The following is a 20,018-nucleotide window of genomic DNA, read 5'->3' on the forward strand; positions in this document are numbered from 1 at the left end:
TTTCTCCTCGCTGAGGGAAAATGTCATTGAAAATCAGACTGCGACAGGGTGGCCTAGCTGCGTTGGACTCTCCTGTTCTGTTGTCTGTCAAGGATTTTGTTCGGTGTCCCTCCTACAGAGATATATGCGTCACTATAGCGAAGTTTCTTGGCGAATCCCGCCGATTTCATTGCTAATCTTATTGGTCATTTGTTTCTTTGCTCCTCTATTCTATTTAGATACGTGTATCACTGTTCATTCAGGCTGACTGTGCAAGTAAAAGATATCTCTAGTATTCTTGCCATTCACTTATGTACAATTAATGTCGTTATATATTTTGAATTCATACTTGTAATACTCATTTATAAAGTCCACGCCACTCTCGGCCAATCCCCTTGAGCGGAATGGCGCCACTGCCTGCAACCCCACTAAACCCCAACACCATTCCACATAAAAGAATATTAGAAGAACTTGATCACCATTTATTTCTGGCCATAGAGAGTAAATTCGTACAAAAAAAAATCAAATCTTTTTTTTTTAGTTATATGGTAATTAGTGCTTATTTTGCTGAGCTATCGACAACTGAGGGTTCGGTCTAGCGCGTGATAAATGCTGCTATATCTTTTGTTTTGAAATTCCTCGCGCTTAAATCAGAATTTCTGGTTCTCAAAGTCGGCGTATCGAGTATGAGCCTTTCAGCTTTGTGGGATTAAGGTCATCATCGTCATCATCATGGCGTTCTGCTGCTGAGCAGGTCGGGCGTTCAATTCCCTCCTTCGGTGGCCACGTTCCGAAGGAGGAGGAATATATATATAAAAGAAATGTTGAACGGCGATTGAACCTCCAGTTGAAGTCGATTAAAGACAATCTTCCTGAGCGATTTGGGGGTGAGATAGGGCTGGAGTCACTGGGCGCGGCATTCTATCGCGTTACCCCTCACGTCAGGAGAGTAGGAGGAACGTCAGACTCTTAAATTTGTTTACTGTACTATCTTAGCGATCGGCACAGATTTTTAGACAGCACTATCTGTGGTATCGGCTTGCATTTTTATACTGCAGTATTTTTGGTATCGGCCCACATTTTGAGATATGTTGACATGTGAATTAATTTTGAATAATTTCCAGGGTTTTACACGCCAAAACTACAATCTCATTATGAGGCACGCCGTTGTTGGGGAGAAGCGTCCGTGCCATTTTATTTCAAGAAAAGGTCACTTTCGCCCGGATAGCGAAGCATTGACAGCGACAGCAAGAACCACAGTTGTGCTTGGACTTCTCGGACGATGTTCAACTTATGCGCGGTTGTGACAGCGACGCAGCGCTTAAGGTGATCACTACTAGATAGAACTAACAGAGCATTATCAGCCACGATACGTCTGACAAAGGCGACGCGATGAAGAGAGTCATCGGTGGTGTTGCAAGCATCGCACATCGACGGTGCACGAAGTGAAACCGACGAGATACCGTTGGCGTTTGTAAAACGCGCCAAGCGTTTCCAGTCGTTAGCTTGCGTGCCGGAAATTTAAAGATCTTCTATTCTGCCTCTTCAGGCATGCCTGCGTGTCGTAATGATTTGGGGAGCGGGCTACTGTGCGGGTGGTACTGTGATCGAATCCCGCCGGCGAACATCACGCCGACCAGCTGTCCCACAGGGCCACATATCGGGCCCTCATTTTTAGGCTGCACTATGAACGGGACCGGCACGCGGAATAGACTAGAAACATACCTCAATACAGAAAAGCAATGGTAACTGGTACAATCGTTGGGCCAGTATATAATCAAGTAAAACTCTTGCTTGGGCTAGTTGGTTCATGCTCGAATTAGTAAAGGCAAGGCGCAGAAGACCAGGACTCAAGAAGAACACAAACGAGAGGACCGGCGCCGTCAAATTCAAGCATGAACCAACTAGCCCAAGCAAGAGTTTTACTTGAGCATATTTCTTCTACATTGGGCCCTTTCTTTCAACAAAGCTTTCGCACCGATCCTGCCATTCTGTGCGTCAACCTGAGGCGCCGGTCCTGTCGTTTGTGTTCTTCTAGAGTCCTGGTCTTCTGCACCTTGCCTTTACTAATTCAACCAGTATATAATGTAAGGATTCCTTTCGCTCGATTTCATCCCTTTCTTATCATCCAACGATCCCGACTGGCTGATGTCGGTGATAGCGAAGACAGAGCACAGCTCGGACCACTGAAGTAGCGCGTAAAGGAACGGGATGGAATTGTTACATTATGCTCGCCCTGTACATGTTAAAGAACTCTACGTATTCAAAATTAATCCGCCGACATCCCCTGGGGTTCTTTAACAATCACCCAGTGCACGGTTCACAGGCGTTTTTTGCATTGCGCCTCCATCGCAATGCTGCCGCCGCGGCCAGAATTTCATCCCGCGCCCTTGGGCTTAGCAGCGCAACGTCAAAACCATTACATCAACGCTGCAGGTGTCAACCAGCTAGGTTTATTAAATTCAACCAAATGTATTGGGCCACTTCCGACTCCTTCTTAAGAGGAAGCTTTAGCTCGGGTGCTCCTATCTAAATACATGTAAAATGAGAATTCGTTTTTCTCGGCAACCACTGCACCAAATTTGACGAGGTTTGTTGAACTTAATGGAAAAACTTAAGATCTAGTGACTGTTTGTTTCCAATTTTCGATTTAGACAGTAAATTTTTTACTAAAAGTTGGCAAAAATGGCAAATTTTCAGAAAAGAAAACTATCATGTTTACAGCTCCGTTACTCAGCATTGAAAAACATTATCCCAATTCTGTGGACTGCTTCTGATAGTACACCTAAAGTGGTCAAAATTGACATGTTGGACATGAATCTGAAAAAAATTCTGTATTATGGAAATACAGCTTTTGCAGAACCCTTGTACACAACGTAACAAATTCACGTAAGATATAAATTAACCTATCGAATTTGTCCGCTTTGAATGATCTCACGGATGCCGTTTACAGAACCGTGATATCTGTTTGTTACGCCGAGCTATTCATTTATAAACTACGTGCGTCTATTTTTATTTCAAACGCTCGAATTTTGAAAATCCTTGCAATAAAATTCAGGCTCTAAATCGAAATTACGCTTCAAACCGTCACTAGAACTTAACTTTCTCTCTCAAATGCTGGAAATTTGATTAAAATCAGTCCAGGGGTTATCTCAGAAAAATGTTTTTTGCGTTTTACATGTATTTGAATAGGCCGCGTCGGAGTTGGCCCGAGCTAAAGCTTCCTTTTAAGGCGTAAACTCAGTAAGCTGCAGCAGCTTTTCATGAATCGGCTTTGCGACCCTGGCTTTGGTTTTTGCGGGAGGCACCTTTGCGAAGACCCTACGTGTAAGCGAGTGACAAAGCACCCACCGACCTGTTCAGTGTCCCGACGGTGGCCTGAATGTGCCTCGACCATCAATACCACACTTAGCTACCGCACTTAAGCTACAGCCGCTGAACCAGCTGCACTGCGGGCATCTTGTTTTTGTATTCTAGATCTAAGAACTCAATCATGGGTCATCTTTACCGACTCACGAGCGGCCTTGCAGTTGCTGTAGTCACAATGCACACAAGAGCATCTTGTCGAAGGCCCCAGGAGCTTGCGTAAACTGCGCCACAGCATTGCCTTGCAGTGGTTGCGTACCCACTATGGCATGCAAGGCAATGTTCATGCTGATCGCATTGCTACAGGCGCACATGGCAATTTGAAGGAGACAATTGAAATATCATGTTCGGCGAAAATCGCGGAACCCGCCGTGGTTGCTCAGTGGCTATGGTGTTGGGCTGCTGAGCACGAGGTCGCGGGATCGAATCCCGGCCACGGCGGCCGCATTTCGATGGGGGCGAAATGCGAAAACATCCGTGTACTTAGATTTAGGTGCACGTTAAAGAACCCCCAGGTGGTCGAAATTTCCGGAGTCCTCCACTACGGCGTGCCTCATGGTTTTGGCACGCCGAAGTGGTTTTGGCACGTAAAACCCCATAATTTACAAAATCGCGGAGTCTTTGGTATCAACTGTATAGCATGGCGTTCACAGCGTTCTGTGTGGTGTGACGCGAACCTTCAGAATAGATCTCTTCATAAAATTGATCCATGCTGCGATGACCTCAGTAGGCAATACCAAGCATGGCCTTTATCGCATCAGGCTCAACGTCCATTACAACCAGCTACTTTTTATGGAAACATTTGTTATAGACTCGCCAATGTGTTAATTTCGCAATGCTCATGGTGACTTACAGCATGTTTATTTGATTGCACTACTAATGAGACAGACAATCTTTAAAGGCTGCGTTGCATTTGTACTACGACTAAAGGCGGAGACTCCTGGACATTATTGACCCGTGGCAAAGCACTGCTGGCGGATATCGCGCAACGAAAGCACTTACGGAATTTTGGAAAACCACCGGCCTTAATTACACTTCATGAACATATGCGTGCGTGTCAGGTGTTTTTGTGATCACTGAGCAAATCACATTTTTCACTGAAGACCTGGTGTAGCATGCCGGGCCATCAGCCAGGTAAAAATACCGAGCTTTTTTATTAAGGACAGCATCTCTCTCTATCTCTCTATGTATAAATCTCTCTTTCTATTCACTCTACCGTGTGTCCTTGGTTGAACAAATTCTTCGTGACCTGTTGATAAGGGACGTGACGACTGATGCCTCGCGGTAATCAGGATGATTTTAATCATTATGAATATACAGCGCTCTTTGTGGGTAGGTGTCCGATGCATAGAAAAATGTAGTCCACAATTTATTCTTGTTGCTACAATGGCGCCCAAGAAATGAGGAAGCCTGTCTTTCTCATAATCGCCTGTAAACATTATGGCAGGCTCAACTTAATTCAGGTGTGACAGGATACTGTTTGGCTGGGACTACTTGACAACGTACAAGCAATCATCCACAAAACGGGCCAACAACATCGGTTACAATGGGAAAGTGCAGAGGGCCGGTTATTGAATACGTTGTGTAACCAAAAGTGTTACGCTTGTCGTGTCTTTCGTTTTCTACGTTGCCGTAACAAGAGATGCCACAAACAGTGAAATTTAAGCAACCACAGGTGTCTGGCTTGCTGTGTTTTCTTTTTTTTTAGCAGGGCCCGTATTCACAAAATGTTCTTACCCTAAAAGCGTTCGTGTCAGCCAATAGGGATGCAGGACATATTATTAGCGGAGGTGATCAGGCAATGAAAATCAGCACTTACGAACGAAAAGATTTCTGAATTCGGTCCCTGGTCCTTTGAATGAGAAGCAGAGCCTGGAAGGGCAAATTCTAAAAAAGGCTCGCATTGATTCTATGACAGCTTGCGTGAGCGTTACTTGCTTTCTAAACGAGTAAACAACAAAGTTAAATATGCGGCCACTGGAATCTTTTGTTAATGAGCACGTTAAAGTCGTGGCTTTTTAGGGTAAGCCTTGCCTTTTCTGGGAGTGAGCAATCTGCTGTTTTTTATTTTTTTCTGAAATGAAAAATGGTTATCTTGAGAACCGACGAGGGGTGAGGGGGGAGAGACTTGCTGATAGACAATAAATAGTGCTGCTACGTTAATTCTGTTAATTCTGTTAAATTAAAGCTAGAGAGAGTGTCAGCACCTGCCCAGTTCCGTATGATTGATAAGAAACGTATTAAAGAACCGTGTTGTATCCGACCATAATAAGTAATTCCTAGTTCATCAGGGCTGACAGAGAACGCGTTTGCCCTTATGTCCCTTATTGCTCAAAATGCAGCTTTTCGGGATTTTAAATTAATCCACAATTATTAATAACCGAAAGGTGACTAATCGATGTTTTTATTCCCAACACCCTCTTGATTTGGCGGTAGCGCGACCTGCTACAGTCACCAACCAAGGTCCCTCGTTTTACTGTAGCTCAGGCATCGTCTACGCTCTGTCGATGGCTACTCACTTGGCTTCGCTTTAAATATTCTGGTATATCCCCCCCCCCCAACGCACACACAAAAAAATTACAAGTACCAGTGATGTTTAGAGTGCTGTCAATTCATGATAGGCTAAGTTCTGATGAACTCAGTGACAGAAGAAGTACGCACACTAAAGTGCTTATTAAATAATGATCCATCCACTTTCTGCGTCATCAACTGGGCGCCTACCTTGCTTGTCGCACGATCACCAACATCATCGTCATCGTTTTCACTGTCAATGAATCCTGTCAATGAATATCAGCTGGCAGTGTCAGTGCCTTTTTCTCCAAATCATTCACAAATCTTCGCTATCGCGCTCCATCTCGCGAAACATTTACGACAGCTTGCATATGTGGAGCCCTTCACCTCCGCCTTAATCGTCAGTCTCTTTTTGTGCTATCCCAGGCAGGGTATTCGGTTCGGGTTAAAATTAAGCTCCGGAGCAAAATAGAATGGTTTGTTTGAACCGGTTCATACGGGTTCATAATGGTTCGTAACTAAGGATAATGAAACGCTTTAAGAAACCACCTTTTTCAGCCTCACCCACGAATATGTTTGAGTGAAAGTGTGCCTCAGGTGTCTTTAATATTGCGCACAAAATGTATTGCGCTGTGACCGCAGGCGCGCATGCAGACGTACTGGGATTTGTTTTCGAAGGCCACAGTGCGTGATGCTTCACAAACGCAGTTAATTTCAATGTGCGCCTACAAACTGCCTTACACGCGCGTGTGGCTCGCCTGTTGAGGTTGAGAGACGAGCGAGGGTATACTAATACATTAAGATTTGGTAACGATACAGGCCTCTGTGACAGGCGTTGCTGTTACAACGATGTTCTGTTCTGCACAGCCTGCAACGGAATTCTAAAGACGCACCCATGCAATTTCCGTAATTTCAAAGGACTGAAACTTAGCACCAACCTTTTCTTTTTATTTGTTTGAACTAACGCGCCAATCCCATTATGGGCTTTTGCACAATTTCTAGTTTGGTGTATAGTAGATGAAGACCAATTATTTTATGCCCAGGTTGCACTGCAACCAGCCTTGGTTGCACAAATATTACTAACATAATGAGTGTCCAAATTGAATATAGGGGACGTTGTTCGAGTCTGTCCTGTAGCGTGGAGGTCATTTGCCGACTACGGGACGCTTTGAGCCTCTTCTAATGTGCCCAAGCAGAGGGTCTGCAGCAGTGTTGTCAATTCTTTTCAAGCGCGTTGCTAATGTGAGAAATGAAAGTTGCTAAATTTTCGCTATGTATAGCTGCAAAGTCATTAAAATTGTCGCTGAAACTCTCTAGCGAATGCCTAGTATTTCGGGCGTTTTAGGACGCTAAAGTAACGTGGCGTGAATTATTTGCCGACACGTTTCACGTCTGTCTAATGTCCATGCAGGTGAGGAATAAACAGTGAATTTACCAGCAATGTGTAGAGGAATTTTGAATTACTGATATAAGGCGCTATAACGTAAAGCTACTCCAAACTTTTCTCTGGAAATTCTGCAATCAGCCCTCTACGAATGGTCAAAACACTTTCGGGCCACCCCACTTCGCCTGCCTGTCACACGACGTCATGAAAGCCGCTTTAGCTCCCCATCTAATACGACGTGTACACAATCATTATGCATGAGTAGACCGAACAAAAGAAAAAAAATTATTATTTATGATTTGACGCCTTTTTACCATTAGCCCTGTGCTATTAGTCAAAAGTTCTCGGGCTGCGCCCACTCCGCCTGTCTGTAAGGCGACATCACAAAACTGCGAAAACTCACCGCGTCAAAGTGATGTGTACGCGTTAAAGATGCATTAATATTCAAAACAAAGGCGAATTTTTTTTTTTTTTGAATAGCCGGAGGCTGTCCCGTTCCGAAAGGAAACAAAGACGGCTGCCCGCCAATTGCTCAGGCACCAGCTACTCGCACATGACGGAGAGCATGGATTTACTTCCGTACAATAAAACTTTTTGCCTGGCAGTATGATGTTATCGAGACCTTTTGGTACGTTTACGAGATCGCTCTGCCAATTCTTCTTTGATGAGGATCCGTTATGGTGGCATATTTAACGTTCGGTTGCACGTCACCGCGATTTTCGACCAGCCACGGCAAGATAAGTAAGGGGAAGCTGGCCAGTCGCAGACGCCGCCACCACCCTCTTCTTCTGGTTATCTATTTTCACTGCGCTGGCTCGGCCCCATCGAAACCCTCTCCACTTGAGGGTGCTCCTCGCCTCCTGTCACCCTATTAGATAAGACAAACCGCTCATAGGCAATGTTATTCGTTTTAAAACCTAACAAAGGTGATCTCCTAAAAGAAAAAAATCACCGCCCGAACACTCCGTATAGGTGGTTAACCAGCGAAGCTGAAACGTGCGGCCCCGGTGTTTATCACTGGGTTGATTCCGATGGTTCATTAAATGACGGCTTGGTAGGCTGTCGGATCCTCGGTACGCAGTTGCTGCTTGCGCTCGGCTGCATGAGACTGTTCTTGTGCCCGGGCTGCAGCATCGTCACGGCTTAGAGGAGCTCGTACCCGGTTCTGCTCGCGGCGTTGCTGATTCAGCTAATTCAACACCACCCAGATGGAACAAGGCCTTTTCACTCCGATCCATGAAGTCATGTTACCTAGCCCGACTGCCAAATAATCTGATGGGTATGCTCCCGAGCAGGCAACAGGGATTTTGACGTCACCGCTTTCATCACGCCAGCCTTGTCAATGAAATTTAGGGTCAGGTGGCGTGGCGTCATGTATCAGGAAATAGGATAATCGTGCCCCCCCCCCCCTCTCTCTCTCTCTCTCTCTCTCTCTCTCTCTCTCTCTCTCTCTGTTTTTCGCCGGAGAAATTTTCGGTGTACAGGCGACCGACAGACGGACGGACGGACGAATGGACGAATCGACTAGCCATAGACTAGTCAGTATTTGGATCGGACTGCTGGTACGATCTGTTGGGAACTCGGCGCTGACGCCCGTGGTTGTACCTGGGTCGCAAGCCCCAAGGGTAGCGTTGGCCTGGCGGCCTGGGGTACAACTGCAAGCATCCGAAGGTCCCGGCAAAGCATGAGTCGACAGGTAACAACGAAACAACTTGTTTATTTTAACATCGCAAAGAGTTGGTGGTCAGGTTTGACCGAAGTAGAGAGACGGGAGAGCACTTCACTCAACGGAAGAAATCGGAGCCCCTCTCTGGCGTCCGGGGGCAGCTGTTTTTATACTCTCGCAGTTGAGGGCAAGAAGGAACCCCTCAAAAGACGAGCACGTGAATGTACAATGGGCTAATGGTGACGCACACTGTCGTAGCGATGCCGTAGCACCATGTCGTGGCGCTGCGCACGATCTCGTAGCACCTGGTCGTGGCGCTGCGCAGCACACTGTCGTGGCGCTGCGCAGCACACTGTCGTGGCGCTGCCGGTCGGACACAATGACTGTAACGAGAAGATGGTCCCTGCTTTGGCATCGCCTGTTTCGGGCACAATGACTGGAACGAGATCCCTGCTTTGGCATCGCCTGTTTCGGGCCCAATAACTGGAATGAGATCCCTGCTTTGGCATCGCCTGCTTCGGGCACAATGACTGGAACGAAATCCCTAGGCGGTCGCATCGCCGCAGACGCGCCTGGAAACACCTGGCGATGAGTGTTGCGGTGACGACGATCGGGCCAAAATGTCCGCCGCCCCGCCGCCGTCGCGCCGGCAAAACCACGTGTCGCAGGCGAAACGCAACAGACCGCCCCGCCGGGGAAAGGAGATCCCGATGGACAGGGGACTGCATCCGCTGTCCGGAGGGATGTCGCTCGATGATGCTCATAACCGAAGTCGGGCGTCCCTTGACGTTTCTTGAGCGGAGCGCACAGAGAAGGCCTCGTTCTCTCGTTCAGGTTCGCACGGGACACTGCAAAGTGACTTCGGGAGAGTTCACATTTTTGTTCTCGTTCCCGGCAAGCGTTAGAACTACGCTGAAAACTCAACCGCTCAGTCAGCAAGCACGGCACAACCCTCACTAAGCCCTGCCAGGCTCTTTCCCCTTTTTATACCACTGCCTAGTTCCTTACAGTAGTCTAGCATCACTCAGAACGCGTCCACAAATTGAAAAATTGCACTAGAAAGCATATCATCACTTTGAAACACTAAACAAAAGCAATATGTTAAAAAAAATCCTGCCTCAGGAAGAAAAACATCAGTAACAAACAATTTTGAGGCTGATTCCTACGTTAGGGGCTTCGACTTAAGCCATCGGCGTTACCGTTGAGACTCCCCTTTTTGTAACGCACCTCAAAGGAATATTGTTGTAAAGCGAGGCTCCAGCGCAGGAGGCGGCCATTTTTGGGAGAGATGGTCTGCAGCCATTGGAGAGGGCAGTGATCTGTCTCAATGATAAACCTCGAGCCGGCTAGATAGCATGACAATTTCTGAACGGCCCACACGAGACATGCACACTCTTTCTCGGTGGCGCTATACGCCTGCTCACGACTGGTCAGCTTACGACTAGCATACAGGACGGGGTGTTCTACTTCTCCATTTTCCCGTTGGCACAGTACAACGCCCATGCCTCGCTCACTAGCATCGCACTGAACAATGAACCCTTTTGTATAGTCTGGCGATCGTAGCACAGGCTGGCTTGTTAGGGCACTCTTTAGGGCGCTAAAAGCTCTTTCCTTTGTCTCGTCCCAGACGACTGTTTGAGGCTCTGTCTTTCTTAGAGCATCCGTCAGGGGAGCCGCGATATCAGAGTACCTAGGGATGTACCTCTGATAGTAGCCGGCGACACCTAAGAACGACCGAATATCGGTCTTTGTGCGCGGTTGCGGAAAGTCTCGCACAGCGGCCACTTTTATTTCAGAGGGGCGGCGACGACCCTGACCAATCACGTGACCGAGGTAGACAACCTCGGCCTGTGCTAACTGGCACTTAGGAGCCTTTACTGTCAAGCCTGCTTCGCGCAGGCGGGTTAGCACTGCCCGCAAGTGTGTCATATGCTCAGACCAGGATGCGGAGAATATCGCTACGTCGTCTAGATACGGTAAAGCGAATTCTTGCTGTCCCCGCAACACTTTATCCATGAGACTTGAAAAACAGTATGGCGCGTTCTTCAAACCAAAACTCAACACTTTAGGACGGAATGTTCCCATTGGTGAAATGAACGCCGCATACCTACTAGCCTCTTCTGTAAGTGGAACCTGCCAATAACCCCTGACAAGATCTAGGGTGGAAATAAACTGAGCGCTACTAACTTTCTCAAGGCGCTCCTCGATGTTAGGGATCGGATAAATTTGATCCTTAGTGATGGAATTAAGCCTGCGGTAGTCGACGCAAGGACGAGGTTCCTTGCCCGGTACCTCAACTAAAATCAAAGGGGAGGTATAATCACTCTCACCTGCCTCAATAACACCGAGCTGTAGCATTTTCTTTACCTCAGCCTCCATAATATCGCTCTGGCGGGGTGACACCCGATACGCCTTGGATCGTACTGGCTCTGTGGAGGTAAGTTCTATGGCATGAGTAAGTACAGAAGTCCTACCAGGCCTCTCAGAGAACAGACCTTGAAACTCTTGTAATAGCTGGTGTAGTTCGGTTTTCTGCTCAGGCGACAGCGGTGCTTTACTGATAAGGTCACTAATGACTTGACCGGTGTCTTCCCTGTTCGTCACTGAGCCTAGTCCCGGAAGCTCGACCGGAAGCTCTTCAGGAACGTTTACCATCATGCACACCACTGCTTCCCTTTGTCTATAAGGTTTGAGCAGATTACAGTGGTAAACTTGCTGTGCTTTCCGCTTTCCTGGCAGACTTACCACGTAGTTAACGTCCGACAGTTTCTGAACAATTCGTGCTGGGCCCTCCCACTGCACGTCTAGTTTGTTGTTTAGCGATGTGCGCAATATCATGACCTCATCGCCAACCTCAAAACGACGGGCCCTGGCTGTCCGATCATAATAAACCTTGGCCCTCTGCTGGGCCTTTGCCATTGCTTCACCTGACAACTCCTGTGCCCTTCTTAAGCGTTCGAGGAGCTTAAGCACGTACTCCACCACGACTGGGTCGTCGCCCCTACCTTCCCATGATTCTCGAAGCATGCGAAGCGGAGATCGAAGCGAGCGACCGTACACCAGTTCAGCTGGCGAAAACCCCGTAGCCGCATGCGGCGCGGTCCTTAAAGCAAACATCACCCCAGGCAGACACAGCTCCCAGTCAGTTTGATGTTCAAAACACAAGGCTCTCAACACGCGCTTCATGACGGAGTGGAGCTTCTCAACGGAATTCGACTGTGGGTGGTACACTGAGCTGTGTAGCAGCTTTACCCCACACCTTTCGAGAAAAGTTGTCGTCAAAGCGCTAGTAAACACTGTGCCCTGATCTGATTGAATTTCTGCAGGAAAACCAACTCGCGCAAATATGGACAGTAGTGCATTAACTATCTCTACTGAGCTGAGTTCTTTAAGCGGCACTGCTTCAGGGAACTTTGTCGCTGGGCAGATCACAGTCAAAATGTGTCTGTACCCCGTGGCTGTTACCGGCAGAGGTCCCACTGTATCAATAACGAGCCGTCTAAAAGGCTCCGTAATGATAGGTACCAATTTCAACGGCGCCCTCGATTTGTCCCCTGGTTTGCCCACCCGCTGACAAGTGTCACATGTCCTCACGAAATGGTCTGCGTCCCGAAAACACCCTGGCCAATAGTACTCTTGCAAGAGACGGTCCTTAGTTTTCTTAACTCCTAGGTGTCCGGACCACGAACCCCCATGTGACAAGCGCAACAGATCCTGACGATAGCATTGAGGCACGACCAGCTGATCGAACTCCACTCCTCTTCGGTCTAGATACTTCCGGTACAGGACTCCACCTCTTTCCACAAAACGCGCAGTTTTCCTGGCGATACCTTCTTTGACATTGCAGCGCACGTTTTCCAGGCTGCCATCCTTTTTTTGCTCGGCTATCAAAGCCGTCCGGCTGACTTTTAGCAACCTATCAAGTCCGTCTGACGTAGGCGCGATGAGCAAATCAGTAGATAGCTCTTCTAACTTTCCCGCGTCGGGATTTTCCTCTCCAGTATCTGGCGCCTTCAACGCTACAGACTCAATTTTATTCTGTTCGGGCGTGCTCTGAATATCAGCTTGCTGCGCCTCTGACCCTTTTTCGTTGTTTGATAACGTCGGCCCCGCAACTACCGCCTTTGCAGCGAGCTCCCGAACCTTCGATCTGGTTAAGGCCTGAACACTAGCTTCACCAAACAAAAGCCCCTTCTCGCGCAGGAGGTGATCGGACCTGTTTGAAAATAGGTACGGGTACTGGGGTGGCAGCATAGATGACACTGCCGCCTCCGTCTCAAGCGCTCCGAAAGGTCCTTCAATAAGCACTTTTGCTACCGGCAGACACACGCTATGAGCTTCCACGGCTTGCTTGATCCATGCGCACTCGCCCGTGAACATATGGGGTTCTACGTAAGACGGGTGAACTACATCCATCGTAGCTGCGGAATCGCGAAGCACTCGGCACTCTTTCCCGTTCACGAGGAGGTCTCGCATGTAAGGCTCGAGAAGCTTCATGTTCTCGTCCGTGCTGCCTATTGAAAAAAACACAACTTTTGGTGTTGTTTCCGGACACTGCGCCGAAAAGTGACCCGGCTTCTGGCACGTATAACAAACGCCCGCTCGCCTCATCTCGAACCGCTTTCTGCGTTCGGCTTCGGCTGCCGTCTCTTTACGTTTGGTCGGATTGCTTTCACTCGCATCCTCACTACGCGTGTCCCCCTTAAATCTCATGGGCGTGAACCTTGGCCTCTCAGACTTGGAGCCAAATTCACCCTTTTGACCGTCCTTAGCTCCGCGAGCTCGACGCGTCACAAACTCCTCGGCTAGCTCAGCGGCTCTAGCCACCGTACTCACGTCTGGCCTATCCAAGACCCAGTATCGCACGTTCTCCGGTAACCGACTATAAAACTGTTCTAGCCCGAAACACTGCAGAACTTTATCGTGGTCACCAAACGCTTTCTCTTCTTTGAGCCACTCCTGCATGTTCGACATAAGCCTATACGCAAACTCTGTATATGACTCACTTCTGCCTTTCTCATTTTCCCGAAACTTCCGACGGAACGCCTCCGCAGACAGCCGGTACTTTTTTAGAAGACTCGATTTCACTGTGTCGAAATCCTCTGCCTCCTCTCTATCCAAGCGAGCGACTACGTCGGCCGCCTCGCCGGGTAACAAAGTGAGCAAGCGCTGTGGCCACGTTTCCCGAGAGAACCCCTGCTTCTCGCACGTTCGCTCAAAGTTAACCAGGAACAAACCAATGTCCTCTCCAAGCTTAAACGGCCGCATCAGGTCAGTCATTTTGAACAATACGCGTTCTCCTGCACCGTGTGCCTGACTTCCATTACGAGCGCGTTCCATCTCTACCTCAAGACGCTTCATTTCCAAAGCGTGTTGACGGTCACGCTCTTGTTTTTCTTTCTGTTCTTTAAGTTCGCGCTCTTCTTTTTCTTTTTGCTCTTTAAGTTCGCGCTCCTGTCTTTTTGCAGTCTCCCTCTCCTCCATGGTCTCAAGGCATTCCGACAGCTCGTCATCCTCAGCCTCTAACTCAAGAATAGCCTTTATCAGTTCTGGTTTTCTGAGTTTGTCCGAGACCTCCAGACCCAACTCTCTTGCAAGCTCTAACAATTTCGGTTTGCGCAACGACTTCAAATCCATGGCTGCTCTGAATGCTGCTTTCTCTACTGCTTACTATTGTCTTGCCGCAACTAACCCGGCAGCAACGACAACCACAATTACCAGCTCTGTTTCTGACACTAACAAAAAGCCTGGCAAAGCTCAGAAGAAGAAAGTCCCGCACTCACCAAACCTCGCAGGCAGGAATTCCGCGCAGTCGTTCCGCTGCAGGCAACCAGTCGTCACACAGGGCTCGTTGCACTGCTCCCGGATCGTCGTTGAGCTGCTCAGCATACTGTCAACTGCATCTCTTTGCTGCTGGCCTCCGTTGTCGTGATCTCGCCGCTGGCAGACAGTTGTTTGAAGTCGTAGGCGATCTCACCGCTGGCAACCAGATATTTGGATCGGACTGCTGGTACGATCTGTTGGGAACTCGGCGCTGACGCCCGTGGTTGTACCTGGGTCGCAAGCCCCAAGGGTAGCGTTGGCCTGGCGGCCTGGGGTACAACTGCAAGCATCCGAAGGTCCCGGCAAAGCATGAGTCGACAGGTAACAACGAAACAACTTGTTTATTTTAACATCGCAAAGAGTTGGTGGTCAGGTTTGACCGAAGTAGAGAGACGGGAGAGCACTTCACTCAACGGAAGAAATCGGAGCCCCTCTCTGGCGTCCGGGGGCAGCTGTTTTTATACTCTCGCAGTTGAGGGCAAGAAGGAACCCCTCAAAAGACGAGCACGTGAATGTACAATGGGCTAATGGTGACGCACACTGTCGTAGCGATGCCGTAGCACCATGTCGTGGCGCTGCGCACGATCTCGTAGCACCTGGTCGTGGCGCTGCGCAGCACACTGTCGTGGCGCTGCGCAGCACACTGTCGTGGCGCTGCCGGTCGGACACAATGACTGTAACGAGAAGATGGTCCCTGCTTTGGCATCGCCTGTTTCGGGCACAATGACTGGAACGAGATCCCTGCTTTGGCATCGCCTGTTTCGGGCCCAATAACTGGAATGAGATCCCTGCTTTGGCATCGCCTGCTTCGGGCACAATGACTGGAACGAAATCCCTAGGCGGTCGCATCGCCGCAGACGCGCCTGGAAACACCTGGCGATGAGTGTTGCGGTGACGACGATCGGGCCAAAATGTCCGCCGCCCCGCCGCCGTCGCGCCGGCAAAACCACGTGTCGCAGGCGAAACGCAACATCAGACAAGACCGGGAGAGTGGGAAAGCGGGCCCCGCCTTCTCACTCTCCCGGCAGCGCTCATTCTCATTGAAGTATCTCGCTTTACAACCAGCCGCCACCGACAACAACCGCACGTGACGTCACTGTACTAGCCCTTTAAAACTAACACGCCGAGGATGACGAGGACGCCTTAAAATTGACGAAGATAGGTCCTCCTATCGAAACGTTGGTCAGCCTTTCTGAGGCACCTTATCCCTGTTTATAAACTTTATACTACAGTGTGCTATTTCATCTGTGAGCCCCTTTCTTGATTTTGGATGTTCAAACTAAACAAAGATAAAAAAGCAGGTGGTATGGTTGAACACAGAAATTACACTATGCCGTTATATTCGGTAAAATATGGCGTTTTCTTTCTTTCTTTCTCTCTTTCTTTCTTTCTTTCTTTCTTTCTTTCTTTCTTTCTTTCTTTCTTTCTTTCTTGTGCCTAGTTGTGTCGCCAGTGCAGCACGTCATTAATTGTTGTGCCGTGTTTTCTGATGCTACATGTTTACCTTTATTTCCTCGTGCTCACCCGTCAATGGCTATGGCTTTGCGCTGTTGAAGTCGAGGTGGCGGGTTCGATTCCGGTCGTGGCGGCCACATTTCAATGGGGCCGAAAGGGAAAAGAACTTGCGCACTTAGATGTAGGGGCGCGTTAGATAATCCCAGGCGATCAAAATTTATCTGGAGTCGGCCACTACACGCGCCCCATAATCAGACCGGGGTTTTGGTACGTAAAAACTGAGAATTGTTTTTTTAATATACCCATACTTAAATATATTGTCTTAAGAGCGCCCGCGCTTACGTTCTTGCCATTTTTACTCGGTGTATCTTACTAAATTTTTGTCCGCCATGCGAAAATTATTTGTTGTAGAAAAAAAGAAAACGGCAATAGAAGTTGCCATTATTTCAAATCATTCAATTAGTCAATCACTGCATCAATTATTCAATATGCCCATCAATAATGGAAAACCCAGGGAGGGTTAGATCAGGGTGCAAAGAGTCTACATTGGAAACTGCAGAACGCACGTTGGGACAGGCCCCGTATCATCCGTCTTCTGGGATGACTCTAACTTCGGAAAACGAGCGGTTGTAAACAGCGCTGGGTGAGAAGTCGGAAAAGGCGGCAACATGCTGCTCCACGCCGCGAACCAATCTAAAGGCGGTGCTTGTGCTTCTGCCAGTGTTAGTGAACTGGACGCTGCATGTGGAACTACCAGGCACACGTGCTAGTAGCACCTGCAGAAGTCGATGGAGTTCTGTTGTGGGAGTGAACTGAGAAAGTGAGATAATTTCTTTTAACCACTCTTACGGGAAGCGGAGTAGCCCTCACGGTTAAAAGAAGCGCTTTTATATTTACTTCACCTTCGACAATTTCTTCACTTTTTCACCTCCATTCCTTGATATCCGGACCCGTATTCACAAAGAGCTATTACGGTAGAATTATTCATAAGAGATAATTCCAGGAAATCCTGATGCTGGGCATATGATTAACGAAGAAGGCCGACCTGTGACAAAGAACACTTACGGATGGAAAGCTTTGTGAATTCGGCCCCTGATAAGTAACCCGACAGCTCAAAATTTTCCATATGTGTAATGTGAGTCCACGCTTGTTATTTAACATAACGCGCGAAATCCTCGTTCAAATATGTTACATTCACAAAAGCTTGCCGTTTATGTACCTGTGGAACGTTTCTTTTTTTTTTTTTTTTAGATAGTACAGACGCTTAATGAACCCTGGATGTATCGACATGTAATAAAAAGCCCAGAAAGCTGCTATTTTGTGCGTATAATTATGTGATCAATGATTATTGTTACGCTGGTATACCGAAAGAAAAAGCTAGTAGGTCTGCATGGAAACACGGGGCTCCTTATCGGTAAAATTAAGTTTCCAGCTAAGAGCGCCAGGAAAAACTTTCATCACATCAATTTCCTGATTAGGTATTAGTTAAACATAATTTGTCACTTTACAAAATAGGCTGTGTCACGAGGCAACGTGGATGGATAAAGAAAGACGTAAAGTGAGGACTGTTGACTGCCACATATTAGACATATCTGAAACGGCGTTGAATCGCAATGTCATATGTAACATTATCATGGATGAGAAATACCCTGAATAACGCAGGAAATGCAATAAACAAAAGCAATAACATGAGCCCTGGTACACCGTCCCACTGTTGAAGAAAGAAATAATAATTTATGGCAAGCGAACGTGAGTGCATGTCCTTGGTCGCACAAAAAAAAGAGAAAAGAACAAAAGAAAATGTACTTCCGATACCATCTAAACATGCTCATACGTGCCTTTTGCTGAAACAACCAAGTTGTATTATACTTCGTAATTATGGAAACAATCTTAGTAGATTTGTATCAAGATATACAGACGCCTTCCTTGAGGGTGAGGTAAAATGAAACGTTATTTCTGCAGCGAATAAATTCGCAAGTGGCTGCACCGGATCGCCGTCTTATACGCATACGAAGAACATAGACGTTTCTATTTATAAGGATGGAAATATTGGGAAAGCAATAGCCGCCCCGTAGTTGGTAGCAAAATTGTAAAAAGAAACCTGCTATAGACTGATTTTGTTTACGCGCGGCGTAAATGTCGGCCTGTTTACAATCATTCCTTTCCGTTTTTTTTCCCACATTGCAGGTTTGAATATTTTATATGCCACTTTTTGGCAAGGTGCACTTTCTTGTAGAAGCAAATGACTTAACGCACGTGACCATCATGAAGAGGATATGATGAGCACCGCTCTTCCTGCACGTCAGAAATGGAAGCCGAGCACGGCTCTTTAACCAACCATTTGTCACTCGACATCATGTTCATAGCTGCACGACTCGCCAAGGCATGTCGAAAAATTGGACAATTTTACGGTCGATAAATACACAGACTGGCTGCACTGAGACATAATTCATCTTACGAAGCATTCGAACAGGTTTCGTTAATGTGGGAACACTCAGGCACGCATGCGCCACCCGACTCACGCTCCATGGTGTGCAAACATGCATTTACGTCACACAGTGCAGTGTTCAGAAACGGGTACTGTAGTGCCTTAGGTTTGGTACGCTGCGATGCAACTGTGGCATTAGAAAACTTTATATGCATGTAATGATAGTCGTTCTTATGTAGTGTTAGCGGTAAGGCTAGGACCGTTAACGCGCAGGCAACAAAAGAGCGTCAATGCGCTGCAGGGTATGCAAGACGGATGCGGAGTGACATCCCAAGTGCGCGCCCATTTCTGAATTTCTCCCGCTCTTTTCTTTTTTTTTAATGTTCTATCGAACTCGAGCTCCAACGAATTCAGTCACGCGACGGAATTGACCATGATATACGTGCACGCGCAGTTCGTTTAAGCCAGCTAAAACGTCACAGATCTATGATGTTGTGCCCCGGGCTACTCGTTTGGTAACAGTCAACTGGAAAGATGCAGCTGAAGCAGAACACAAGAAAAAAAAAAAAAGACGGGAGAGGTACTGCTCCCGAAGACGGTGTGTACACCCCTCTCGTCTTCTTTCTCGTCTTGCGTTTCAGTTCAGCGCAACATTAGCTGTCAACACTGGCAATGGAATCACGCGAGTACGTGCCCACGCGCGTGCTCGCGAGCGATCACGCCCGCATGCTTCTCTGCACAGTCCCTCATTCGGCGCCGCAGTTATCTTTCGGTTGTCGGCCCACTGCACACGTGTAAGCAACTTTCCCTCGTGGCGTGCATCTGAGCGCAACAGGGCGTTCGAGCACGGCCCCGTCAAACTCGGGCCTCGAGCAACAAATGCGTCACTGACCTGCCACGAGCACTGGCGAGGAGGCGGCCACCGGCGGCTCTTTCCTGGCGCGCGCCGGCGTGCCCGGCAGCATCGAAAGGACGGCTCCAAATGCCGGCGGCCGATTGACGACGCGGCCCTGGCCGCGTTCGCTGCTCGGGCGAGAAGGGCTTCCGAATAGGCGGCTGCATGGCTCGAAGTCGCGGTAAGCTCTGCCGCCGCCGATTTTTTTCCTCATGAGGTCTTCTGCTGGAAAGACCACCCGTAACAGCTCTCTTCTTGCTTCTGATATTTATATATCTTTATATTTATATATAAATATATATATACGTGTGCCTGTGTATGTGTTCCTGCGAGGGATCCATATAAATAAATAAGTTTGTTATTACAACAAACAAAAGTCCCCAAAAGCGCGCTTCCTCCGGCTGCTTCTCGAAAACTCTTTCTCTTCCCCCGTGCTTCGCTCGGCGCGGGCGAGAGGAGGGCGCGCCAGACGGACACAAGCGCCCCTTTTGGTTATGCGCCCTGGCGCTTG

At 48.1% G+C, this 20,018-nt stretch overlaps 1 protein-coding gene across 1 annotated transcript in view; it reads right to left on the reverse strand.

Annotated features, from left to right (window-relative positions):
* Positions 1-19,682, reverse strand: part of LOC142573732 (uncharacterized) — a 110,566-nt gene extending 90,884 nt beyond the window's left edge. Inside the window, exon 1 of the mRNA XM_075683037.1 lies at positions 19,505-19,682. Within this exon, the coding sequence (XP_075539152.1) occupies positions 19,505-19,674 (170 nt within the window). The 5' untranslated portion in view covers positions 19,675-19,682. The remainder of the gene's footprint in view (positions 1-19,504) is intronic.
* Positions 19,683-20,018: the final 336 nt, after the last annotated feature.

This window comes from Dermacentor variabilis, chromosome 1 (genome assembly GCF_050947875.1).
Source record: "Dermacentor variabilis isolate Ectoservices chromosome 1, ASM5094787v1, whole genome shotgun sequence".
Classification (NCBI taxonomy): domain Eukaryota; kingdom Metazoa; phylum Arthropoda; class Arachnida; order Ixodida; family Ixodidae; genus Dermacentor; species Dermacentor variabilis.